The 24,829-nt window shown below is 53.2% G+C and overlaps 2 protein-coding genes across 12 annotated transcripts in view; one reads left to right on the forward strand and one right to left on the reverse strand.

The window, feature by feature from the left end:
* Positions 1-5,996, forward strand: part of STPG1 (sperm tail PG-rich repeat containing 1) — a 54,371-nt gene extending 48,375 nt beyond the window's left edge. Inside the window, exons 8-9 of one of the 3 annotated variants that reach the window (XM_082464588.1) lie at positions 1,486-1,676; positions 2,678-5,996. In XM_082464588.1, the coding sequence (XP_082320714.1) occupies positions 1,486-1,676; positions 2,678-2,859 (373 nt within the window). In that variant the 3' untranslated portion in view covers positions 2,860-5,996. Of the gene's footprint in view, positions 1-1,485; positions 2,648-2,677 lie in introns of those variants that run through there. The other 2 variants (XM_082464590.1, XM_082464589.1) reach the window with 2 other exon arrangements.
* Positions 5,997-8,333: 2,337 nt separating this feature from the next.
* Positions 8,334-24,829, reverse strand: part of GRHL3 (grainyhead like transcription factor 3) — a 35,853-nt gene continuing 19,357 nt past the window's right edge. For 3 of the 9 annotated variants that reach the window (XM_082467531.1, XM_082467535.1, XM_082467534.1), the window contains 9 exons: positions 23,522-23,616; positions 21,107-21,265; positions 20,444-20,522; positions 20,189-20,322; positions 18,455-18,489; positions 16,997-17,154; positions 16,073-16,158; positions 13,501-13,565; positions 8,334-9,294 (listed from right to left, as the gene is read on the reverse strand). In XM_082467531.1, coding sequence (XP_082323657.1) covers positions 9,180-9,294; positions 13,501-13,565; positions 16,073-16,158; positions 16,997-17,154; positions 18,455-18,489; positions 20,189-20,322; positions 20,444-20,522; positions 21,107-21,265; positions 23,522-23,616 — 926 coding nt within the window. In that variant the 3' untranslated portion in view covers positions 8,334-9,179. The other 6 variants (XM_082467532.1, XM_082467533.1, XR_014265339.1 and 3 more) reach the window with 6 other exon arrangements.

The following is a 24,829-nucleotide window of genomic DNA, read 5'->3' on the forward strand; positions in this document are numbered from 1 at the left end:
TCATGAACCCGCATATAAGGAGTGAGTGTTACTGCTCCTTGTTGCCAGGAACAGAGAGGTCCAGGGACTTGGCTGCCTGGTATTCAGACTCACGTCTGTGTGACTCTAAAACTCGAAAATTCTCCTCTGCCACAATGCCCTCCCCATCTTGCTAGCCACCAAGACTTGAGTTCCGGTGCTGGCATTACCACGAACCTGCTCTGTGACATTGGGTGACTCACTTTCTCTCTCTGGGCACCAACTTCTTAAGCAAAATAAGGATGTTGGGTAAGACATCTTTAGGTCTCCTCTAGCTCTCCGAGTCTAAGAATGCCTCTGCTTCAGAAGGTGTTGGCCAAAGGGCAGCAGAGTTCCGGTGGCTGGGCATCCCAGTTCCCTCCTCTGTTTGGGTGGGTTGGCTTTGAGCTGTGGTGAGTCTCCTGGGGCCATTCAAGGCTCTGAGAAATCTTTCTTTCATTTTGGTGAGAAACCTTAGAAAAAGCTTCAGATGTGAGGCAGAAGTGGGCAGCCCTTCTATTGCATGGCCAGGAGGGTAGGGCGTTTCCCGTTAACAATCCCAGGATTCCTGGGCAACCCAGCAGACCTCTCTGAATCAAGGCCAGATGGGAGGTCACAGCTGGAAGGGACCTCAGAGGTTGTCATGTCCAACCCCCTCATTTTACAGATGGGGAGACTGAGTCCCAGAGTGAGTTAGTAACAGAGTGAGGGCTCGAATACAGGTTCTCTCTTTCATTTATTCTCTCAATAACAGGCTTAAAAGACTCCCTTTCCTGAAGGGGGGAAGACAGACCTGAAAACAACTGCAATCTAAGTGGTGATCGTTATTCAGAGGTCTCTTGATTTCCAACCCAGTATTTTTCCACTCCTACATCCTGCCTTGCCAAAAAGATGTTTAATAAGTTTCTGAGATGCCAGTGCTGGAATGGCCTCTAAAGATCTCCTAGTCTTGGGATGGCAAATCCTTGGAATTTGGGATGCCTCTTCCCATTTCCTGGCCATGGCAGACATCACAAGTGGCTCACCAATGCTCTTCCCATAGAGCCCAAACGAGACCTCAGTTCTTTACATGGAGCTCCAGCCAGGCACTACCAAGCGATCAGAGTTGGCACATGGCATCGATGCCTTCTGCCATTCCTGATCAGCTCAACGACATCCGTCATCCACAACGACAAATGTACTGAGCTCTCACTTTGTGCTGGGCCCTGTCCTGACTACCGTGTTTTAGGTGTGTCATCTCCTTTAACCCTGAAAACAAGCCTACGGGGTAGGTACCGTTATGATCGCCCTTGTGCAGGCGGGAAGACTGGGGTCCAGGGTCCCCAGATCACCAGCAGTGGAGCCGGAAGAAGAAACAGGTCTCCCAGTGCCTCATCCAGTCCTCTCGCAAATGGCTGGGCGCTGGGCAGGTCCTGGCTATGTCGAAAAACTGCCATTTCTCCAATAGACTGATTTAGTGACATCTTCCCATTTTTGTCTTTTCTGAAGGAGAAACCCCATCCTAAATTTCTCTGCCCAGCCTTTGCCTCTGCCCCCGAAGCCGCCTCTTCCAGGCCCTGGGCAGTATGAGATCGTGGACTACACGGGGCCCCCCAAGCACTTCATCTCCAGTGCATCCTTCGTGTCCAACACCAGCCGGTGGACAGTGGCGCCGTCCCAGCCAGGCCTGCCCGGACCAGGTCAGAGGATTGCTTTCAGTGATTGTAAAAACCAAACCTGGAATTGTTTGTCATTCCTGGGCCATCAAATACCACTGATTTATAGGCTGTTTGCCAAACAGTTTACAGGGGTTAGAGTGGATCTAGAAGACTTTTCAGCTTACACTTTCAGAGTATGAAAGGTGGGTTTTTTTTTTTTTTTTTTTAATTTATTTTTTTAAGGTGAAAGGGCTCTTAGAGATGATCCAGGTCAGGGATTTATAACTGAGGACTGTGAATGTTTCAAGAGACACAAAGCTGGGCTCCAGGGGGTCTGTGACCCTGAAATCGTCTGCAGATTTGAAGCACGCAGATATTATTTTCTGGGGAAAAGAGCCATAGCTTTTGTCTAAAAAGTTCATGTTCTTAAGAATGTTTAAATCGCGGGTCTAGTCTGGCGGGGTCACCTCCCAGATGGGAAAGGCCCGGAGAGCAAGGTGTCATAGCCCTGCAGAGGGTGAGTGGAGGGCAGAGGCCCAGACTCTCTCCCCTCGACGCCTTGTCTGTCACGAAATAAAACAGGGCTCCACCCGAGCAGCTCTTTCAAGCCATATAGTTACGCCCAGGATCTGCCTGAGAGCTGATAGTCTGAGGGACTTGTTCCAGTGGGTGGTCCCTGCACTCCCCTGCCTACTTGGAGCCCCTAGCTATTTACCACCCCCGACACTGGCCAGGGTTTATGGCATTGGGGGATGACAGGTGTGCTGATGGGCTGGTGGCGTGGGAGGGGGAAGGCAAGGGCTGAGGTGGCCGCCAGGCCTGTGAAAGTCAGGCTCTCAATCAGCATCGCGGATGCTCCCACACTGCGTTGGCAAAGATGACTGAGGCTCAGCGCTGGCCCCCCGAGGCGTCCCCTTCCCTCCACACGCACAGGTGAGTAAAACGTAAGGTAGGCGGGACAGGGAGAATATCATTCTCATGGCTCTGTCCTTGGAAACGTAGTGATAAGCCAATAAGACCTACAGGTCATCTGGTCAGTCCAGGCAGAACTCAGCTTGGTCCCGCAAATGTACGAATGCCCCATGGAGTGGTGGTGCCAGGACCCCGGAGACCAGCCGGATCCTCGTCTGACCCTGTTTGGCCCAGCCCTCTAGGAGCTTTCTCCAAGCATCTTCTCCATGCGGGCACCTGGAGTGCAGGTGCAGGCCAGGGCCTGCGGCTGTGATCACCTAGGCCAAGGTGGGCTTCCCTGAGGGCCTCCCAGAGTAAGTACATGCAAACATCTGCCTTCTTGGCTTCCAGTGGGCACAGGTCTACCTGGACCCCTCAGCAGCTTCCTGAGGGTGTACCGGAGGCCGTGCGTGGCCCTCGTGAACAAATCAGCATCAACGCGAGAGTTTCCAGCCACGCCGGGTTGTGGTTCCCAAGCCCTGCGTGGTCCTGGCTGCTATTGTGATGGCTTTCAGTTTTCCAGAAATTTCTGAACTAAATCAAAGCAAAACCGCATTAAGCTGACACCTTGCTTCTATAAGAGTATTGCTCTATTCATTTCTTTTCAAATTTCCTACAAAACTCTTTTGTAAATTTTCTTCTGTTAAAAAAGTTAGTGAGTTGAAGAAGGTGGGGAGCAGGAGTTCGAGTCCCGCCTGGGCCAGTTCAGAGCCGGACCACCTAGGGCCAGTCCCTCCCCCCTGTCTCCCCACATGTCAGGTGCAGGGGCCGGGGCAGGGGTCCCGCCGGCCTCACGCGCTCCGACGCCGGGTGCCAGGACCTTGAGAACTGGCCTTTTCCCTCTCAACACTCTCTCTTTCTCCTCTCACAGCCACATACAAGCCGGAATTCCCTGGAAAGCAGTCCTTTCTCTACAATGAGGACAAGAAATGGATCCCAGTGTTGTAGTCACCTCATCTGAGCTCAAGGAGACCCCCCCGGCCACCAGCTCTACCCCCAGGCACCCCGGACGGTCATTCAGAGAGCGCCCATCTCGTGTGTGACGGCTGATGACTTGGGACGGCCTTGCCCCCAGCCTGGTGTTACAGCTGGCCTGCCGTGCTTGTCCTTGTCCTGAGCTGCCCCCTGGAGCGTGGACCCCCACCCCACGGACCCCAGTGGATTCCTGAGCAGAAGTGAGGACCTGACAGAGCCCCCTTGGTTACTTGGCCACGTGCCCTCTGGCCTGGCTTGGCCCGCCTCCCCTCAGCCTTCAGAGCTCATGCAGCTCGGGATCCAGGAGGAGGTGGCCGATGGCAGATGCCCCGTCTGGAAGCCTGATGCTGAGCCAGGGCTCCGGGGCCACAGGGTGGGCGGCGCAAGGCCGCGGCCCCGGCACACTCCCACGCTCTGGCCTTGACCTCCAGACTCCTCCCGGAGTTCCAGGAGCCGGGAAGGCCCACAGGCGCTGTGACAGGGACCTGAAGGGGTTGCCTGGCCCTCGCCCCCAGCTCAGCCTTCGTGTCTCGCCCTAGGAAGAGCATGGCAGCATCACCATGGTCACGTGAGCTCTTCACCCACTTTGAGGAGAGGCCTCCACATCCATTTGTTGGCTCCGCACACAAGGGGCGGATGTGGGCAGGACCCTCTGGGGCCAGAGCCCTGGGCACAGCGGCTGAGGGGCGCCTGCAGGTTCTTACTTTTGCCCGGCCTTTCCCCTTCCCTGGCCTGGTCTCCGTCCCTCCCACCTCGTGCTCAAGTTCCATATGATCTTTAATGGATCCTTTCTGGCCTGCCAAGTCGGTCCCCCTCAGCAAGAGGACGAGATTCTCAAAGAACCAAGAGGAACTGGAGTTAACCACACACCCCCTCCTTCCCCAACTATCCACGTGTCTTGGGCTTTTGTAAGTGGAAGCCTCTTGTGCCACCTCCCTCCCCTCCGCGTGTCCCTCCCTTGCCCTTGGCTTTCTCCTTTGACTTTCCTCCGTGACTGTTAGTCCAGAACTGGCCGCTGACTGCCTCTCCCTTCAGGGAGGGGCGGGTGAGGAAGAGGGAGGGAGAAGGATGGAACAACGGGTCCAGTTAAAGAGTTCTCATTTCTCACCAAAGCTGGCCTTGTTGTGAACCAGATTCCCGCAAGTGCCCCACTGCTTTGGGATGACCGGGAGGCAGCCTGGAGCACGGCGCCAAGAGCGTCCAAGGTCTGGACCTACAGGTGGACACCTTGTGCTGCGTCCGCTCAGGTCCTTAGCTTCTCCTAGAGGTCAAGAGGTGGATCCGAATTTGGAGGTTCAAGGTCAAGCACTTGCAGGGTTGGGTGGGCAAGGCAAGGGAGCAAGACAGGTGAGGCGAGAGGAGGTCCAGGAGCTGAGAATGCTGCCCATCTAAAGGCCAGCTACCTGTTGCCACATCTGCAGACTTTTCAAAAGAACCTGGGAAATTTTAAAATGTGCAACTTCTTGATCGGAGATGTCAACAACCATATTTCAATTAAAAATTTTTTGTTCAGGCTAAAGGAAACTCTTCTGCTAACCATCAGTTGTCCACTTCGGTGCTAGAAATTCTGGAAGACCCCTTTAAGGCTGACACTTGAAGCTGCACCTTTCTTTGAACCCAGACTCTTGACAATAGGGCCAGACCTGAAAGCCTTGGCTTTTAGGTCCTTCTGACCCTAGGAGACCTTAGCAGGCCACTGGGCTGGAAGCAGCCGGCCCTGGGATCACTGCAGGCAGACGCTTGAGGGACTGCATAGAAAACAAGACAGGCCGCTCCTCCCTGGGGCAGCTGGGCTGAGCACCAGCAGGTGAGGACTGTCTCTATAGAAACCCCTCCAAGTGGGGTCAGGAAAGCGGAGACTCTGGGAGGAGAATGGCAGGGCTGCTCTTGGCCAGTTGGAATCGGGGTATTCCATAGAAGACACGGCTGGAGCTGAGGCCCTGAGCTCAGAGGGTCTGCCTGGGTTGTACCCAGCCTCTCTGAAGATGTCATAGGCTGCTCACAGCTCTGTCCAGCCCTGTGGTTCTCAAGCCCCAACTGTATGGTAGGATCACTTCGGGAGCTGTTATAGAGACTGCCCAGGCCCGACCCTCAAAGTTCTGATCTGAGGCAGGGTCTGGGCAGTGGTATCTTTATTAACATTCTTGGTGTGATTGCAAAGTGTCTAGTTAGGGTTAGGATGTACTGATAGTATTTTCCAAAATTGAATGTGCATGCAAATCACTTGGAGATCTTATTAAAAGATCTCGGGTGGGGCCCGAGAGTCTACGTATTTTTTCTTTTTTTTTTTTTAAATTGAGATATAATTGAAATATAACGTTGTATTAGTTTTAGGTGTGTTTCTAACAAGCTCCCAGGTGATGCCGACGCTGCTGGTCCGTGGACCACACTTAGAGCAGCAAAGGTCTAGTAAATACACCTAATTGTTGAACTCTTCATCTGGCCCTCCATGTGTTCATCCAGCTGCCTGTCGACCTATTTATCCTTCCCTCCCTCCCTCCTTCTTTCTCCTCATTATTTGTTCATTCCCTCACTCCTGCGTTCCTCATTCATCTGGCCCTCCATGTGTTCATCCAGCTGCCTGTCGACCTATTTATCCTTCCCTCCCTCCCTCCTTCTTTCTCCTCATTATTTGTTCATTCCCTCACTCCTGCGTTCCTCATTCATCTGGCCCTCCATGTGTTCATCCAGCTGCCTGTCGACCTATTTATCCTTCCCTCCCTCCCTCCTTCTTTCTCCTCATTATTTGTTCATTCCCTCACTCCTGCGTTCCTCATCCATCCTTTTCTCCCCTCACTCACTCGCTGTCTACCGTGCAAAGCTACCTGCAGGCAGGGGATGGCAATTCCTCCAGCCACCAGCTGCCTTTGTAGTGACCCCCGTTTAGAAAGGACTTACCTTCACTCCTTTCACCTTTCCACTCTTTGGAGAAGGACAACCCTGGAATGGCTGCTGTCGGGCTCAGGAGCTGCCCTTTGCTCCCCGACCTTCTCTGAGGGCAGGGCAGAATTTCCTCAAGCCTTTCAGAGCTCTCTTTGCTTGAGGTCCAAATGGCCTTCCTAGGCATTGACGGCCTCATCTGCTGTCTGTTCGTGTGGAGGGGAGAGAAATGGGCCCTGGCATCTTGGCTGGAGGCCGTGGGTGGAGGTGGATGTGGAGCTGCAGGCCCCACTCCTGAGCTCGGCAGCAGGCTTTGCACTGGTCCCCAAAGTTCCCTGTGTGCATTAGTCCCGCCAGACACTGGCAGGTTGCAAAGGCAGCAAGGCCTATGGAACGACGGCCATAGCGCAGTGGTTCTCGACCTTGAGTGCACATTGTAATCACCTGGGGGGCTTTAAAAGTACTGAGGCCTGGGCCCCAACCCCAGAAATTCTGATTTAATTTCTACAGGGTGTGGTCTGGGCAGTGGGGATAAAAGCTGCCTAGGTGATTTCCATGTGCAATCAAGGTTGAGAAGACCGCCGTCCTGCTTCTGGCGGCTCTGGAAGGAAACGAACAGACGCGGGACACCTCTGCGTGCCTGGCCACGTGCTGATACTCTGCATACGCTCTGCCATTTCACCCTCAGGCGGCACCCAGGGTGACGTAGCAGCGAGGCCCGGAGTGGGCAGAGCAGCTCTGGGTGCTCCGTGGGGGTCGCTCCAGCGGTGCCAGGCAAGCTGTATGGGAGTCAGAGGCCACGGGAAACATCAGTAATACTGACCCTCACGTCAAAGTATTGGTATTCTATCATGGTTTTTTTGGCCTTAATTTCAAAAGCATTGCATCGGACTGTGATTTAACTTGATTACTGAGCTCTTTGGCTCCTCTTAATTTTGCGCCTGAGGCTAGGGCTTCACTTGCCTGACCTGAGTCCTGGCTACAGGGCCTTGGGAATTAGGACTCTAGACCTCCTGTCAGAGCCGGAAGGCCCTTGGAGACATCCACGGTTTTCATACTTCTCTTTTTTAAGTTTAGTTCAGACAAAAGTTAATTCGAAAAATCTTAGTATGTAAACGAAGGAAAGCAGAGCTGCTATGACAGAGTCTGGGGAGGATACCCAAGGGCTGCCTGCTGTCCCCTCCCCCACATTGTAGGGGCCTTTGAGACCCACCGGTGAAACCTGGGGCTCCAAAGATGACAGCTACCTGATGACCCAGGTAGACCGCGCCCATTTTACAGCCAAAGAAGCTGAGGACTAGAGCTGGTGGTGTGCTGGTCAGCCAGAAGGGACGAGGGAGGGAGGAAGCTCTGATTTGCCATTTGTTCTCTAGGGGCAATAAGGCAATGATTTGTAGCATTTGTCAATTCCTGCGGTGTAAACACTCCCTCCAACCTACCGACAGGACGTCACTGACCTCAGAGTCGGGGAGAGAGGGCTGGATCGCGTCTGTGAGCGGGTAGGAGCCGGCAAGAGGAAGAGTGAGTTGGTCGAGAGCATGGGGGCAGAACTGGCAGGAAAGCGCGGTCACACGGTGCCCGGCCCTGGGCTCTGCCCACTGCCCCAGCTGTGAGGTCCTTGGCAAGGGCATCCTGGGACTTCTTCCTCTCCAGAGTCAGTGGTCCTGACGTCATAACGTTCAGCCTGTGGGACCACACAGGACAGGCCACACAGGACAGGCTGGGCATCAGGACAAGCCGCCTTCCATGGTGGCACCTCTGCTTCACCAGGGCCCAGCACTTACCAGCACCCTTCAAGTTCGAGGCAAACCACTTACAGGATAGAGAAGGAGAGAGGCCTTGTTTACTTTCACCCTCTCCTTCTGGAAGACTTTCACAAAAGGAACTAGTGTAGCATTTGAAGTAATACATACGTAGAATTTTATTACTAAATACCATACGAGTATACAAAATGCATAACTGAATAACAGCTAAAAAAAAAAAATCCAAGAAATGTGAAATACACATTTTTTGAAATGATAAAAACGTATCCATGAAAAATATAAAATGTTGCATATATATACAATATATACTTATATATATATAAAACATAAATGAAAACTGTAAATAAGAAATGTATACAGTAGTGAGCAGGCATGGCGGTCGTTTTACACCGAGGCCACTTTGTTCCAGTCGGTCGGCTCTGCTGCTGTCTAGTGTTGAGGAAGTACGTCTATGAGGAGAGTATATCCACTAGAGTGTCTTTTAAAAGTCATTTGCACTGAGAATCAAGTGTTTTCGAGTTAACTAACTGACCAAAGGGTGAGGATTCATTGGTCTGAAGTTGACGGCAGAGTCAAGAACGGGAAGAGTCAAGTCAGCTTGGGGAGACCGGGTCCACTTCCCCCATCCGAACGGCAGCCTGCGGGAGAGGGGCTGTAGAGAAGGGCTTCCGAGGAGGAACGAGCCTGCTGGGCTTGTTAAGCAACATGACACTGTCTCTGGCTGGGCAGGCTCTGGCCGGAAGTTCAGAGAATAGATTCAAGCACGAGATGAAGGTTCGGATCAGGACACCTCCCAGGTCCCTTCCTGGCCTTGACGTCTGTGGGTCTGTGACTTGAGGGCCTCTTCCCCAGGGAAGGCATTCAAGTAACAGCACTGAGGCATGCGGAGAGGTTGTGTGTGGCGCGGGGCCACTTCCCAGCTGGCCCCTCGCCTGGAGTCCACTTCAAGAGGTGTGCGGCTGTGGAGGCTCAGGGCTCACAGCTCCTGAAGGATGATCTGGATCTTGCCGTCAAGCTCCCCCACGTCCAGCAGGAAGGCGACGTGGTTGCTGTAATGCTGAATGATGTTGTTGTCCATGTTGACCAAGATTCTGGAAGAGAAAAGAAGGCGTGCGTAGAATGGGCTGGGCCCCTTGTCTGCAGGGCCTCTGAGTAAAGGGGGACAGGGACGGTTACTACCTATCGGGCGCCCCCAGCACTTCAGGCACCTCTTGGACTTTCTCTCTGACCCTCATAACAACCCACAAGGTGGGCACTCACTGTCCCACTTTACAGGGGAGGACACAATTCCCCAGTGGCTGAGCCCAACTCAGACCCAGGCCTGCTGGCAGCCACGCCCACCTACTGCACCAGATCGCCTCTCCTCACACACGAGTGTGGACACTTTTGAGCAACCAGCACAGTGCGCCTTAGTCACCAGGCCAGACTGAGCCCTCGGACGCGGCGTGTGAGTTCAAGTGCAGGACGTGTGGGGGGCGGACCCGTGAGGTCTGGGTTCAACAGCAGGCTGCGATGTGTCACTCAGCTGTGCCTGCCTGATCCACAGGCAGGTGCCACGCAAGGCCCCCTCAGTTTCACCCCAGGAAGCTGAAATCTCAGCGATGGCATCGTGGACTTGAGGAGCTTGGCTGTCTCTCCCCGCACAGTCTTCAGGCAAGGACCTGGGCCAACCTGAGAGGGACAGAGCCTCGGTGGGTGTGGCCCTCTGCAGAGGGTCAAAGCCATAGTGTAGCCAAGGGCACCCCTCTAGGAGCTGCCTCCCCAGTGAAGGACCCACCGGGCTGTGACCTGACCTGAGCACAGCAGCTTCCTCTTTGTAATGGGGGCGGGTGTTTTCCTCCATCCACCCCTCCATCCACTTCACCAGCATCTGCTGAGGTCTTTCCATGTTCAAGACCTTGCTCCAAACAAAAACAAGGGCCACATAGAGATCCTAGGTCCCGCCCTCCAGGAGTTTTGAATCTACTAGGGCCCAGGAGAATGGATCCTTATAACCGTATCACCCCAGTTCATAGATGGGGTAGCTGAGCAAAGTCATTTGCCTGGGATCACACAGTTAAGAGATGGCAGAACTGGAATTTGAATCTGGACTCTTGTCTCTTTCCACTGCATCATTTTTTTAGAAGAAGAACAACAACAAAACCCAAAACCCTATAATTATAAGTTAGGAAGTGGCATATAAAAGGAAGGCAAAATCCAGGGCTTGGGGAGAGTTCAAGATGAGGCAAGATTATTTAAGTGGGGCAGGAAGGAGGGCGGTGAGAATCCCAGACTACTACTCCTGGCAGGTAGCCAGCCGTCTGCTTTCCCCGGGGACCCCAGGAGAGGCAGTGGCTTTGTCCCCCCACCCCGAATCCCCCAGATCAGGAGGCATAATGGAGACAGCAGTAGGCTGAAGCCTACGGCCCATGTCCAATTGTCTCTGCAGTAGCATCAAGCAGCTGCTGCCTTCTGGAAGGAGGTCTGGGCTCAGGCTCCGAGGCCTGGGTGCTGACCGCCAGCATCTAATTATAAGATCCTGCTTCCTTGGGTCCTGTGTGCAGTTCCTTCATTTCACAGAGGGATCTTTGTCTGGGAGCTGCCGGCTGGGAACAGACCAGAGGAGACCAGGGTTGGGGCAGAGGGGTGGACGCTTTGTCAGTGTCGGTGCTTTTTTTAGTCTCCTATAGTGGCATTTACTGAGTGCTTTAGGTGCCAGGCACTAAGTGCCCTACGTGCACTAACTTGAAGGCCTACTCTCAGGCAGGGCCTCCCAGAAGGCCCAGAGCGCATGCCGGCGCACAGGGGACCCCAGACAGGCCCACAGACCCTTTCCTCTCAGAGGTCAATGACAACCGGGCCCTAGAGGCAGGGGCTTGTCAGGAGCAGCTGTCCCAGAATGTGGGCCTCCTGTCACTTGCCAGCTTCTGGCTGTCTTCTGTCCTAGTTCGCATAGAACCCCTGGCCAGCCGCCAGCAAAAACAATGTATTTGTTAATCTTTCAAGCATACTCAGTGGTGCTTGTAAAGCTGATTGTATCTACCTTGTCCAGAGGACTTTCTGGAGGGTTCTGTGAAAATAAACGAGGCCAGTGATTACAATTTCCTGTTCCTCAGATGAGGGAAGCAGCAAATGAGGCTGCCTCTGCTCTCCCAACAGGTTTTTTTGGGGATTCTTCTCATTTAGGCATCGCAGACAATCCTAGGCCTGAGGTTTCATAGCTGGGGTGTGTATGGGGTGTGGGTGCTTCTGAAGGGTCGCTGGGTGATGCCCTGGGCTATGGAGCTGGGCAAATATCAATCTGCTGGCCTGGCCACAGCCTTTATTTGCACACTGCTTAGCGGTTAAGGGAACAAGCAGGAGGCAAGATAAAATAGTGGGTGCAGGCATGGGCTTTAGACAGGCCATGATTCCTCCGGCCAGTTACTAACTCTGTAACCTGGGACTATCCCGAACCCCAGTTTCCTCATCTGTAGAAATAATCATACCAAATTCAAATGGTCAACGAGACGATGCTTGGGAGTTATTTAACCCAGCGCTTGGCGTGTAGGAAGCGCTCCACAAATGCAAGTTAGTATAATTATAGTTGAACTATCTGGCTGGGGCTTAAGGGAAAGACTTGCAGCTCAGCCAGTGGGGCTACGGGGCATCTTTGTACGCAGTCATACACAAGGCATTTCCCAGCCCCTCAGCGCAGCCTGAGGTGGGATCTGTAAGAGAGGACGGCGGTGGTAGGTGGGGTGGCAGCCAGGGGGTGTGGACGTTGGCACCAAAGGGGAAGTGGGGCTGGGCTTGTCTGGGCAAAGCAGAGCCTGCCCTCCGCTATGAGGTGGATTCCGCTCCACAGAGCATGTGAGCTCCAGTTCCCAGTTTGAAACCGAAACTTGGAAGGAAAAAAATACACAAAGCGCCCTAGACATTCATACAACCAAAACCAAACGATCCTTTCCCAGGGGCTGCAGGGCTGCACGCCTTCCCCCCACCGCCGGCCCTTCTATGGGAGGCTGGGTGGGAGCCAAAGGGGAGGGAAGGAGGCCTGTCTGCGAGGAAGGAGGTGGCCCCTGGGCCTGACTGGATGGGCCCTCAGCTTGAGTACAAAACATGCCTCATTTTGCAGTCCCCTGAAAGAAGAGCCACAGACAGTAGCCACAGGGCAAAGCCTGAGCACCTTCCAGGAAGAGCTGCGGAGAGTAGCGGGAGTTAGTCTCAGGCTGCCCGGAGCTGGAGGGTCAGTCCGAGCTGCTCAGGGTCGGGGAGGGGCTGAGGGGGGGGTGGTTCCCAGGGCCCTAGTCCAGGATCCTCTAGGCAGGGAAAGGCAGTCACGATTCCTCACTGCACAGGGGCCCCCATGCTGGGCTGGTGAAGTGACCTAGGCAGCAAGGGCTGCAGAGGCCCAGCTCGCTGGCTCTGACGGAGGTGGTAGCCTGGGAGGGCCGTCACCACGTGGCCCTCCAACTCCACCCCCCCATGCCACCCCTGCCAAGGAGAGATCTCCTGGGCAGAGAGCAAAGGCTACTGTGGTCCTTAGCACTAATCCTCTGGAGCCCGTGGCAGGTGGCAGTCACTGCCCGGCCCCCTGGAAGGTAAAGCTTTACTCCCTCCTGCCTCATCCAGACTTGAAGATGGAGGAGGCCTGTGGAGCATCCCTGGCTGGGCTCCCCCAAGATGACGTCCAATCACAACTCCCTTCCCAGACTCATCGCCAGCCATTTCTTTCTCGGACCCTCTGACTCAGCCGGTAGCAACTTTGCTGGGCCCTTCTGCTTCTGTGCCTTTACTCCACTGTTCCTGCCCCTCTGAACATTGCTTATCACCTCTGAGCCTCAACTCCCCTATCTGTAAAATGTGCGTAATGGTATCTACCTCATGGTATGGCCGTGATGGTTAAATGAGATAAGCTTAACCTAGCTAGTATGTGGCACGTAGTAGGTGGTTAAGTGATGACAGTCACTATCATCATTACCATTATAGTCAAATGACTTGGTTACCTTGGTTATTTCTGACATGTGGCCCTGTGCTTCCCTCTCCCCCTGAGTAGGTGGTGTATGAAGACCCTTGCATCTGTCTCCCACTCCTTTCCTTCCCAACAGCGATCAGTGTCTGGTCTCTGCAGGTGGCCTTGGCCTGATAGGGCGCTCTCCACCCCAACTCCACATCGCCTCTACCTCTCCACAAGGCCAAGTACAGACACAGCTCAGCTCCGAGCAGCAGGCCTCTGCCAGGCAGGGCGAACCTGCTGGGAGCTCCCTGAGCCAACGTTTTAGAGGGAAAGGGGCAGGGTGGGGGTGTGAGGAGGGAGAGCTGTGCTGGGCACTTACCCCCGCTTGCATTTCTTGTAGACTTTGTAAATGTTCTCCTCAGGGAACCCATACTTCTCAGAGATCTGGAAGAGGATGACAGGAGATTCACCATCTGCTGCTAAAACTGGGTTTATATCAGTCTTTTCTATCGTGACTTTTAATTTCCTGATTATAAAAGTAATATATACTCATATTGTAGAAAAATACAGTGAAGAAAATTATAACTCATCCATAATCCTGTATCCCAGAGATGAACACTAATAACATCTGAGTGTATTCCTTCCTGTCTTTTGGCCATGTACACGGGTATTTTTATATTCCACGTAGATAGTTTTACTTATCATTGTATGTTATAAGCCTTCCCATATCACAACAAACTCTTGACCAACAGCATGTTTAGTGGTTGTAAACTATTACAAAGGTCATCCGCCATTTCCCTCAATCCTTGCCTATCATCAGACATTTGGATTGTTCCAGTGCTGAGGGCTCCCCACTCACCAGCTAGCTGACCAGCTGTGCAAACCACTCGTGGAGATGGAAATGGTGCCTAGCTCATAGGGTTGTTGACAAAATTAAATGAATTGGTCTATGTAAAACACTTAGGACAGTTCCTGGTATGTACTAAATAAATGTCAGTACTCAAATAAATAGTCATTATTACTTCAGAAGTGGTGCAACAGGGATGCTCTTGTCCTGCTGTGAGGGGGGGAGGGGTGGATAACCCAAACACTGACCCTTTCTAGCAGGAACTATTTACCCCATTTGATGGGTGAGGATGCTGAGATTGAAGAAGATAAGGTACGCACCCAAGGCCTAGCCTAGAACCCAGATTTCCTGCCCCCATCACATCCCAGAACATTGGAGCTTAGTCTACAAGTGAGGAAATTGCAGCTCAGAGGCCTCAGCAACCTGGCTGAGCTCACACAGAGTCAGCCCATTTCTCCCCAGACCTCCTGAAGTCTCCTGTGGGGCAGACAGAACTGGTCTGGTCCCAGTTCCACCACCTGGGGTTGCAGAACTCTGAACAAGTCACCTTACTTCATGGAGCCTCAGTTTCCTCATTTGTAAAATGGGTGTCATGATGGGATGTACACACAGGTGGTTCTGCACAGGAATTGAGACGGTTATGTCAAGGGCCCGGCCCAGCGCCATCCCTGGGGAAAGCTCGGTCAAAGGCTGCTGGTTAGTACCACTGGCTGCCTTGGAGCTGCAGGGAACCGCAAGCAACAAGCTTCAGGTTGAGGTTGTCCTCTCTGGGCCTTTCAGGAAGAGGAGCCGATCAATCTCCTCAACTGGTCTCTGCCTTGACAGAGATCTCTCCAGGCAAGAAAAGTTCTTAGACTACTAATCTTAATGGCAAGCAATGTGGCTAGAGGCTATCAGGAAGATCTCAAGTCAGTCTAAGCAAGAATTTAGGAGCTTTCTAACTATATGTTGTACAAAGACAGCTGCTTTGTATGGCTGCCCCACAAGCGATGAGCTCTCCATCCCTGAAGTATGCAAGTCAAGAGTGGGCACCCACTTGGAAGAGGCACTGAGGAGAGAGCTCGGGCACCAGATGGGGAGCTGACTCTCTAAGGTACTGTCCAACCCAAAGATTCTGAGTCTATATTCTAGTGACATTAATGGCCTTTTGTGAGCCCGGCTTCCTGGGGCTGGTGCCAAGCAGGGCTGATGCTGTGTGAAGAGAACAGGATAACATAGCCGAGTGGAGAGACCTTGGGCTGGAACCTCAGCTCTGTCACTTCTAGTTACCTTGGCAAGTCACCTGACCTCTGGGAGGCTATTTCCTTATGGGAAATGAGGAGATCATTAATAGTACCCACTTTTCAGGGTTGTTAAGAGAATATGGTGAGCTAGCAAATGCAGCATGCCTGACAAGATGCCTGACACACAGTGGGTCTTCAATAAAAGGTAGCTATGTTATTACTTGATTCATTTTCCTTTCCCCAACCTGACATCTTAGAACCATCTGGCTTTTCTGTGTGGTTCGACCTTGAAACACAGCTGGCCCCGGCAGAGGCTGTGTTTGCTCAATTTTTAGCTGAACCACAAAGCTGCTGTGGATTTTGTTCAGGGCTGTTTCACCTGCTCTCTGGCGGTTTGGGGGGTCGGGGAAGGTCTCCTTGCCCAGACACCACCTTCAGCCGCCCCAGCCAGCGCCCCCCGTCCAACCACAAGCTGGAGGAATGAGGCCCTCTGGGAAAGAAAAAAGGGTATCTCTGGGGCCTGGCCTTTTGGGGTTTCATTCCCATTAAAATAGAAACAGGTTTGCAAAGCCAACAAAAAGCTCTGGCCTGTCAGACAGCAGCCATCAGATTAAGGAGGATTTATGGTGTGTGCGACTCCCAGGGTGGAGCCCGGGTTCTGGCTGGGAGATAACATCTCAGAGGCACACCTCCACCAGCCGGGCCCCACAGGCGCCCTCAGATGGGTGGGACGGATGGGCCACCAGAAAGCCAGCGTTCCAGCGTATTCCTTCCCAGAGTCTTCCTGTGGGAAATCGGAACTCTACGGCGAAGAGTCGGGGGGAGATGGGAGCGGCAGAGCGGCCGTGGCCAGGGAGGGCGGGGCCCACAAGGCCTCTTACCGCACTCCTCAGGCCCTTCAGGTCCGGGGTCTTCAACATGAGGGCGTCAAACACCTCCTCGGTCTCTCTCCGCACGTACAACAGCACTGAGAAGCAAAGGGTGGCTTTTAGTGGTGCAAGGAAACATCTGGGGGTGGGAGAATCTTAAAAAACATTATTTGTAACCTAACATTGATTTCTGCAAAAAGAGCAAATCCTTAATGAGGGTCTGTACCCAGCTGGGAAACACCCTACCTGGCTCTGCAGGCCCCGCACACTTGCTCAGACTTTGCTGGTTTTGGTGGGTTTGAATCCCTGCTCTGCCACCTGCCAGCTCTGTGACCCTGAAGCAGTTCTTTTAATATCATTGAGCCTCATTTTTTCCAGACGGAAAATGGGGGCAGCCCCAGCCACTATTTCACAGAGTTGTTGTGGGCAGTATTGATATAACACCAAGTGGGGTGCAAGGCTCAGTTCCAGGTTGCTGGAAGCTTTTGATCTTACTTGCTGGTTGGTTTCTTCCTGATGGTCAGCTACAGCACCCCTCTCTCAGGAAGTCACAGACTTACTGTGTCAAAGACAGAAAGCCAGGTATTGAAAACCCACCCCACTCCTACCCCCATTAGAGAAAGTGGGGGGGACCTGCCCAACATCATGAGCCTGTTGCCTTACCAGCTGCCCCAGGACTCCCACGTTCAAACAAGGTCAGAGGCAGAAGCCCCCCAGTGCCGTGGCTGTCTCTCTAAGCACCCTGGATGCCCTCCTTACCCGCTCCACCCCCCACTCAAATCCTGGCCCAGCCCCAAACTCCAGGGAGTAAAGCAGCCCTTCGTGCTCTCCCCGCTGGGGTGGGCGCTGCCCTGGCTGCCTGGACCAGAATCAGTTTGAGGCTTTGGGGAGGCCTCGTGGGGGGCTGGGGGTGGGATGGGGTGGGAGTGAGGCTACCTCTCTGTAGGTCATCTTCCTTGGCCTGTTTGGAGGGCAGAGGCTCAAACTCCTCGGTGAAGGGTGAGCAGGTACGCTTCAGAGGCAGCCTGTGGGGATGGCAGGGAGAGGCCTGTGAGGAACCCAGGGTCGGAGGGGCCCCAGAGGTGAAGAAGACCCTATGAGGGTGGGCACAAAGCAGTGGGACAGAGGTTACAGGAGCAGGTTCTGGAGCTGGACTGCATGGGTTTAAATCCCAGCCCTGCCCCTCCCTAGCAGGGGGACAGCCCCTCAGTGTCTGCATCTATAGCAGGGTGCTGCATAAAGTTGTGAGGCTGAAGGAGATAATGCACGCTGCTCTTAGAACAGTGTGTGACACACAGTAGACCCTCCATAAATATGGACTATTGTTTCATCATCAGTATTATTCTTTTTTGAAAGAATCGAGTTGGACGTGAGTCAGTGGGAGGAGGGAGGCTTGTGGATTTTAGAGTGAGTCAGACTTAGCTTCCAGCCTGCCTCTGCTTCCTAAAAGCTGTGTGACCTTGGGCAAGTCATTTCACTTCCTCTAGAGCCTCAGTTTCCTCATCTATAAAATAGAGCAAAAACCCCTGCTTGCCTGACTCACTGGGGCTGTCGTGAGGTAATAAGTGATATAATTTGGTGTGAAAGAACCTTATGAAAAGTACTTCTTGTTTATAAGGAGGAGACTGACTCACCTGTGGGGCTCTCCCGAATTCACTCTTTCTTGAGAGAGGACTTCCTGATCATCCTGGCTGACCTACTCTGGTTATTCTTTACATTTTACCAATTTTTAACATGTGGGATTCTTTTACTAAATTTTTGGTTTATTCTTCTAAAAAAAAAAAAAAAAAAGGAGGAGACTGATACCGACGCTACATGGTCTTCATGAAGCGCTTTCCCGTTTGCAAAGATTCTATTACATGCCGCTTCTCATGTCTGCCTCATCCTCAGGAGGCCATTTGCCTCCTTTGATAGATTTCTAGCTGACGCTTGAGGAGGTGAAGGGACTGTGGCTGACAGAGGGAAGGACGTGGAGGTCCATCCTAGGCTGAAGGGCCAAGGGGCCCTGGCCACCCGCCTTGGCCTCCTGGAGTCTGGTGGGTGTGGAGGGAGGGGACACGGGGTTGATTCCCCTAAGTCCTCCCACACAGCGCCCCTCCTTACTCTCCGAATCTGCACCATCTCAGAGGCTTTCTCTTTCCCATTTTACAAGCAGGTGTCTCGCCAAAGATTCTCCAACTTTTCAAATAAAACAAACCCATAAAAACTCAGGCAATCTCAGTGAGAAAGGAGCATGAGTCTAGCTTGGGGGTTGGGGGCAGAGTCTCAAGGCTGCTTCCTCTGGGCCCGGCCTCTGGCTTGGGGGACAGCAAAGGGAAGGGCAGGCTGGGAGCTTACGAGCAGTAAAGGGGGGACAGGCAGGCAGGTGAGGCCCTTGGCTGCTTCTCTCCGTACCTGTTGGAGGTGCCGTGTCCTGCTGAGGGCACTGCCTGCAATGGAGAGAAAAACATTTTCCATCACATACAGGAAGATGAGAGTAGCCCTCAGCTGCTGGAGGTTTCTGGGATGAACCATCTTTGTGGGGAGATACGGGGGAATGCAGTTTCAATGGCTTTCTAGCTCATTCTGCGCCGGTGTGTCCCCTCAAGTGAGCTGAGACCTTGAGTTGAAAGGAAGCACCAAGCCCCGGTTGGATGAGTCGGGACTCAGTGAACACATGAGGTGCTAAGGAAAGGGTGGCAGAATCAGTGAGTCCCATCTGAGCCCCAGCATGCCCAGAAGGGCTGGAACTGCAGACTGTCCTGCAGCTGGTAACTAGGTAGCTGGAGCTGAGGCAAAAGAAGTGGAAGGGGAAGAGGCAGTCTTTTTGAACCCTCATGTGCGCCTGGCACTGTGCTACCTGGTGCAGCCATCACCAGTCCTATGAGGTAGGCACCCAGGCCCCGAGAGGGCAGAGTCTCCGGGGTAACACGCCACAGGAGGCGGAACCGTGATTCAGAATCGGGCTTTCTGCTCTTCCCACTCCTCTGGTCCCCTCTCTCAGGCTCACAGGTACAAGCACTGGTGCCCCACTTCTTCCTCCCACAAGGGAGCTTTGCGCCCAAGTGGTCATCTCCCTACTTGAGGCCTCTGGTTGGGGAGAGAGAGTGGGTTATTGCAGCCTCCTGTGCTATGGGGGCCACAGAACTACTTCAGGGCAGTGAAGGCTGTGTGGCGGACACAGAGAAGGCTTTGAATGTGTGCCAGGGCTGACCTCAGGACTGGCTGCTCTTTCAGCACCATAATCTGTCTTATTGTTTGAAGTCACTGCACTGAACACATCTGTACACCGAGGGCCATTTCTGCAAACATTCCCACCTAAACGGTGGGAGCTCAGTGGAAGGCAACAGTCAGATTGTTTAGTATGAAAGCAAACTCACAGACAGGCTCTGGGGTCTTGATTCTGCCAATGACTTGTTGAGTGACCTTGCCTGGAAAGTGGGAATAACAGTCTCTACCTCAAAGGATGGCTGGGCTGGGCTGCCCAGGTGAGGTGAGGGGGAAACGAGACAATGCAGCAAAAGGCTGGGCCCAGCACCGCTGGCTGGTCAAGGTGCTTGGTAAATGGCTCCCTGTGTTGAGAGGTGGTGTAACTCGTGGTAACGGGCACTGTTTCTGAAGCCAGGTTGCCGGGGTCCCAATCCTGGCTCTGCCACGTCCTATGTAATTTTGCTCTCAAAGCCTCAATCTCCATGCCATGTATCCAGGGAGAATCATATTATCAACTTCCCAGGGAGGTAGTGAGGGCTAAAGGAGATAACGCATGGAAAGCACTTAGAGCAGCGCCTGGAGTAAAGTGAGCGCTCACAAGTGTTGCTGTGACGATTATTAGCCACCCAGCTTTGATGCGGCTACAGTCTAACTTGGGACTCAGATATTAGAAACCTGCCCTGTGCGTGCTCCAGGAGTGAACACTTCGATGGGTATGAAGTCCATTTCTTTATTAACATTCTTCTCTTCAGTAGAAAAGGTCACTGAAGTTATATGACCATATATACATTTTTTTAGTCCCCTGGGATTCAGTAAAGATAATTTGATGATATCAGGACCTATCAACATCTAAATTGGCCTGTAATGGTCGAGTAGCAGGTCTGTGCTAAGACAGCCCCACCCAGGGGCCACAACCCTCTCTCAGCCCAAGACACTCACCCCTCCAGGGCGCTGCAGGCCAGAGAAGTGCACGTTGGGGATGAACAGCACCGGCGGGGTTTCCAGGTCTGCCTCAGGCCGCAGGTAGGTGGTCTCATTGCCCCTGAAGCCGGACAGCAGGGAGCCCTTGACGCCTGATGGGAAAAGGAAGGCATTGTGCCTTGAGGTCCCTCCATTCATGCCTCCGACCGCTGCGCTCTAGTCTCCGATACCCTTCACCCCAGCCCAGCCCCGCTGTGACCCATCCCCACTGACCACTGTTGCTGGAGTCGGGGCACTTGACCTTCCTCCGGAACTGCTTCCGCTCGTCATCCCGCATCTTCCTTTCCGCTCCCTGTGGGGGACGAGGGAAAGGGGTCACCAATGGTCTCGGGAGGGGCTGGCTGCTTTGCCTCTTAAATGTGGGCCAGCCCTCTGGTGTTGCTTTCTTCCCAGAGTGAGACCAGGAAACGGGAAGGTACCAGCACTCGGCCCAGCCCAGTGCAGCCCAGCCCTGAGGTCAGGTAGACCATGAGAGACAGAGAAATAGAAAGACGGAGAAAGAAGAAATTGAGAGACAGAGAGGTGTAGGGAGAGAGGAACAGAGAGAGAAACAGAAAAGAGAAAGGGACTCGGAGAGAGATAAGAAGAAAGAGAAATGTGAAAAAGACAGACAGACACAGAGAAAAAGAAACCTGGAGAACTATTTACAGAGATCTAGAAAGAGATCTTCAGAAAGAGGAAGGGATGAGAGACAGAAATGCAGAGAGCAGAGGAAAATATCCATAGAGAAACCAAGACAAATGACAAGCACACAGGGAGAGACATTCAGAGAGCAAGAAACAGAGACAGACACCCCCAGAATGGCTGGGGAGGATGCACAGGTGGGGGCTGGCCCTTCTCCCTCCCAGGGCCCAGTAGAGGGTCCACCGCAGCCACCTTGTCACAAAAGATCTTGATCTGGCAGACAGCTCGGTGTACCAGGCGCTCAGTGCCTGAGCCACAGTCGTAGGTGTCAATCTGCAGGTTCAGGGGGACACCCTTCACCCCCTTCTGCGAGGAGAAGTCTGTGCTGAGGCAGTTGATGCCGATAAACACCTGGGGACAGATGAGGGAGCTAGCTAAACAGCTGACCCAGGTCACCAGGCCTGCTGCCCCATAACCACCCTGTGTAATTATGGAGCCTACCGTGTGCCTGGTGGGCACCCTTAACTTCACAATGCCCCTGGAAGGCAAACATCACCACCTCTCTTTTACAGACGGGGAAACTGATGCTCAGAGAGGGGTGGCAGCTGTCCCAAGGCGGCACAGGGAATGTGTAAGGGAACTGGAGTTTGAGCTCAGGTCTTCATCAGTGGACAATGCAGCTTCCACTAGATTGCCAAGGGCAGCCCAAAGGCTCAAGGCCCTGGGAGGGAGACTAAGGGTCCTTTAGGAGCTTAAAATCCAGAGCCCATTTCTTTGCAACTCAGAGCAAGGAGGTAGAGAAGGGCCAAATCCCCCTCCCCGCCAGCTCCAGAAGACCACTTTCCTGCTGGCCCTGGGCCACAGAGAGTGAGACACTGCCCCTTTGTGCGGCAACCACCAGCTCTAGCCATAGCTGAACCAGTCACCCCCATTGTACAGCTGAGGAAATTGAGGCTCTGAGCATGGATGTGACTTGTTAACGTTTCCACAGGGAGTTGGGCAGGGTGGCATGGTGGAATGAGCCTGGACATCGGGCCACTTAGACCTCTGCCTCTCAAGCCATGTGGCTTTGGATAAGTCCTTTAATCTCACGGGCCTCAGTTTCTTTATCTGCAAAATGGGGACAATTAAACCTACCTCTTGTGGCTGTGAGGCTGGTAGAAAATCTAGGGGGCTTGGATATTTTGTAACTGTTGTTGTAAGTGGGACAGTTGGAGTCTCAACCCATGTGCCTATGTGCAGCTGATGGCAGCCTGGGGTCAGTCTTAGTTGGGCATCTCTTGGCAAGCTCACCTAGCGATTGCTTACTGCTGACTCCTCCGTGGGACACTAGGCCAGACCCCACTCCAGGCTGGCCCCTGTTCTTTGCGGCATTTCCCTTGGAAATGACCCTGACTTGCACAAGTGGGGGTGGGGTGTGGTACCTGAGCAGACCCCCTTCCTTCCCTGGCTGGGGGGGGGGCCAGGCCCACAGGTGCATGCCAGACATACCTCCCCCTCAGCCAGCTCAGCCCTAATGCAGCCCCCACCCAGCTCACGCCTGAGAAAGACCCAAGCCTGGGGGCTTAAGAGGCTGTGAGAAAATCCCAACCGAAACCCACCTCTCCCTTCCCACGAAACTCATTTCCCCCCTCCCTGAACTGGAGGCCCCAGCTCCTCCCTCAGTCCCTGGTGTCTGTTTGAATAATAATAATCCCTCGCCTTTGTGCCTCCCTTTGTTGTTTTCAGAGCCCCTTCACCTCCATTTTCTCCAGGCAGCCTGGACCGCCCCATGAGGCAAGGCAGGGAGACAGGGATTAGGTCCCCAGCTTTTCTAGGCCAGAAAGGCCCTTGCCAAGAGCCGGATCCAACCTTGGTCTGATGGGGTAAGTCTGGCCCAGGTAGGTGAAGGGACAGGCCCAGGGTTACCCAGTCCCCAACTTGCAGACTAGTGCCCTTTCCATGATGCCACCTGTCCAAACAGAAAACCAAGACACAGAGGGACACTGCAGCACAGGTGAGTTCAAGTCTGGTCTCAAGCACTAAACGGCTTAATCATTGGTGTGAAAAAAAATCACCAGAGGCTCCATTTCTCAGGTCTCTCCGATGGGCCTGGCATCGTGCCTGTCTCTTGGACGTGCGTGATCTCGTAGGATCTTCACCACAACTCTAGGAGGCAGAGGCAGATTATTCTTCCCTTCCTATGCGCTCAAGAAGTGAGGTAATGGGTTTAAGCCCTCATCTACCAGACTCCAAAGCACTTCTCCTGCAACTCTCTGCACTAGCCCACAAGTCAGGAAACCTGGCGTCAGCAGCAGCTTGCTGTGTGGCCACGCGCAAGGCTTAGTTTTCCTGTCTGGTAAATAGGTGGATTGGATTAATTAACAACAGCCACCGCTTCTGTGCCAGGCTGTGCTCTACCTTTTCCTTATCGCACCTGATCCTCACGCCAACCTATCAGTTGGTGCTATGGTTACACCCCAATTTTCAGCTAAGACATCTGTCCAAGGTCACAGAGCTGGGAAGTGGGCCCAGCGTTCCTGGCTTCTTCACACTATGTATACTGCCTCCTCCACTGGTGCCCTCATCGGAGCAGCTGCCACAATCATAGGTAGAGGCAAGCCCTTTTCCCAGGATGGGGACTTCCTGGCAGCCTAGCCCCATTCTGGCCATGCCCCCAGCACTGACCTTGGCCTCCTCGTTGACATTCCACACAAAGGACAGTGCGTTATAGGCCACCTCCTCGATGTGTTGCACGGTGTTGAAGTTTTCTTTGCAGTCGGCTGAAACCACAGGAGACCAGAAGGAGAGTCAGAAGGGAAGGGATTTGGGGGCCCCATGGGGAGGGGTCATTTAGGGGGTGGGCCTTGTTCTTGGCAGGGACTTGTATCCTCTCCCCCAAGGACCATGCTTCAATGCAGGGAGGAAATTAGTTATTGTGCCCTGGGCTACAGGTGGAAAAACTGAGGTCCAGCCTGAGAAGCAGATCTGTCCAAACTCCAGAGGACTCCTTAACTTTGCCAACTAGGCCAGGGCCCTCATGATTTTGTGGTGGAGCTTATACTTTTCATGGGATTGTGATTTAGGACATCTCCCAGACAAAGCAGTAGTAGTAGTAGTAATAATCGCAGTAATAGTGGTAGTAATAGCCATAGTAAAAGTCGTAGTACCAGTACTACTAGTATTGAACTAGTAATATTAAATAAATGATAGTACTACTGTCATTTATTGAACACTTACAATATGGCAAGCCTTCAGTTAATCCTCACAACAATATTATGAATATTCAGCTTACACATGAGGAAAACAAAGCTCAGAGAAGTTTGGTCACTTGCCCAGGGTCACACAGCTAATAAAAGGTAGAGTAAGGACTGGAGCCTGGCTCTGTCTGGCTCCTGAACCCAGGCTCCTAACCACTTTACTAACTGGCCTCTCAGATAAGTCACTGAATCATCCCTATTTGTATTATGTTCTCTAGTACACGTGGCTCCAAGGCAGAAACAGCTCTGTAGGCAGGCAGGGCAGCTGCCGTTTTTCCAGTTGACAGCGGAAGAAACCAAGGCCCAGGAAGGGGAGGTGACACAGGCCACACAGCCAGGAAGAGAGTGATAGAGCCAGAACCTGGAGATCTGAGGATGGACAGTGCCTCCCGCTCATCGCGGGGCCTGGGACAAGGTGGCACACACAGAAGGCCTTCCCCCTGTCCCCTTCCCTCTGACAAAGCCCAAAGGTTCCGGCTTCCAAGGCAGAACTGCCCTTGCACTGTGCTTCAAGCCTTCCAAATCACCCACTGCCTGCACTGTTATGCATTTGTGTCTCAATTGGCCAAGCCCCCTGATGGGGACAAGCAGGTCAGCATCCCAGGGGTGTATTTATCTGACACTGCTAGGGTCCCCAGGGTCCTGTTTATCCCAAAGCAACACAGAAAAGAGGTCATTGCTTCCAGCCAACAGATGCAAATCCCTGCAAACCCCACAGCGTTTGACCTGGAGACAG

This window comes from Balaenoptera physalus, assembly GCF_965194825.1.
Source record: "Balaenoptera physalus genome assembly, chromosome: 1".
NCBI lineage: Eukaryota > Metazoa > Chordata > Mammalia > Artiodactyla > Balaenopteridae > Balaenoptera > Balaenoptera physalus.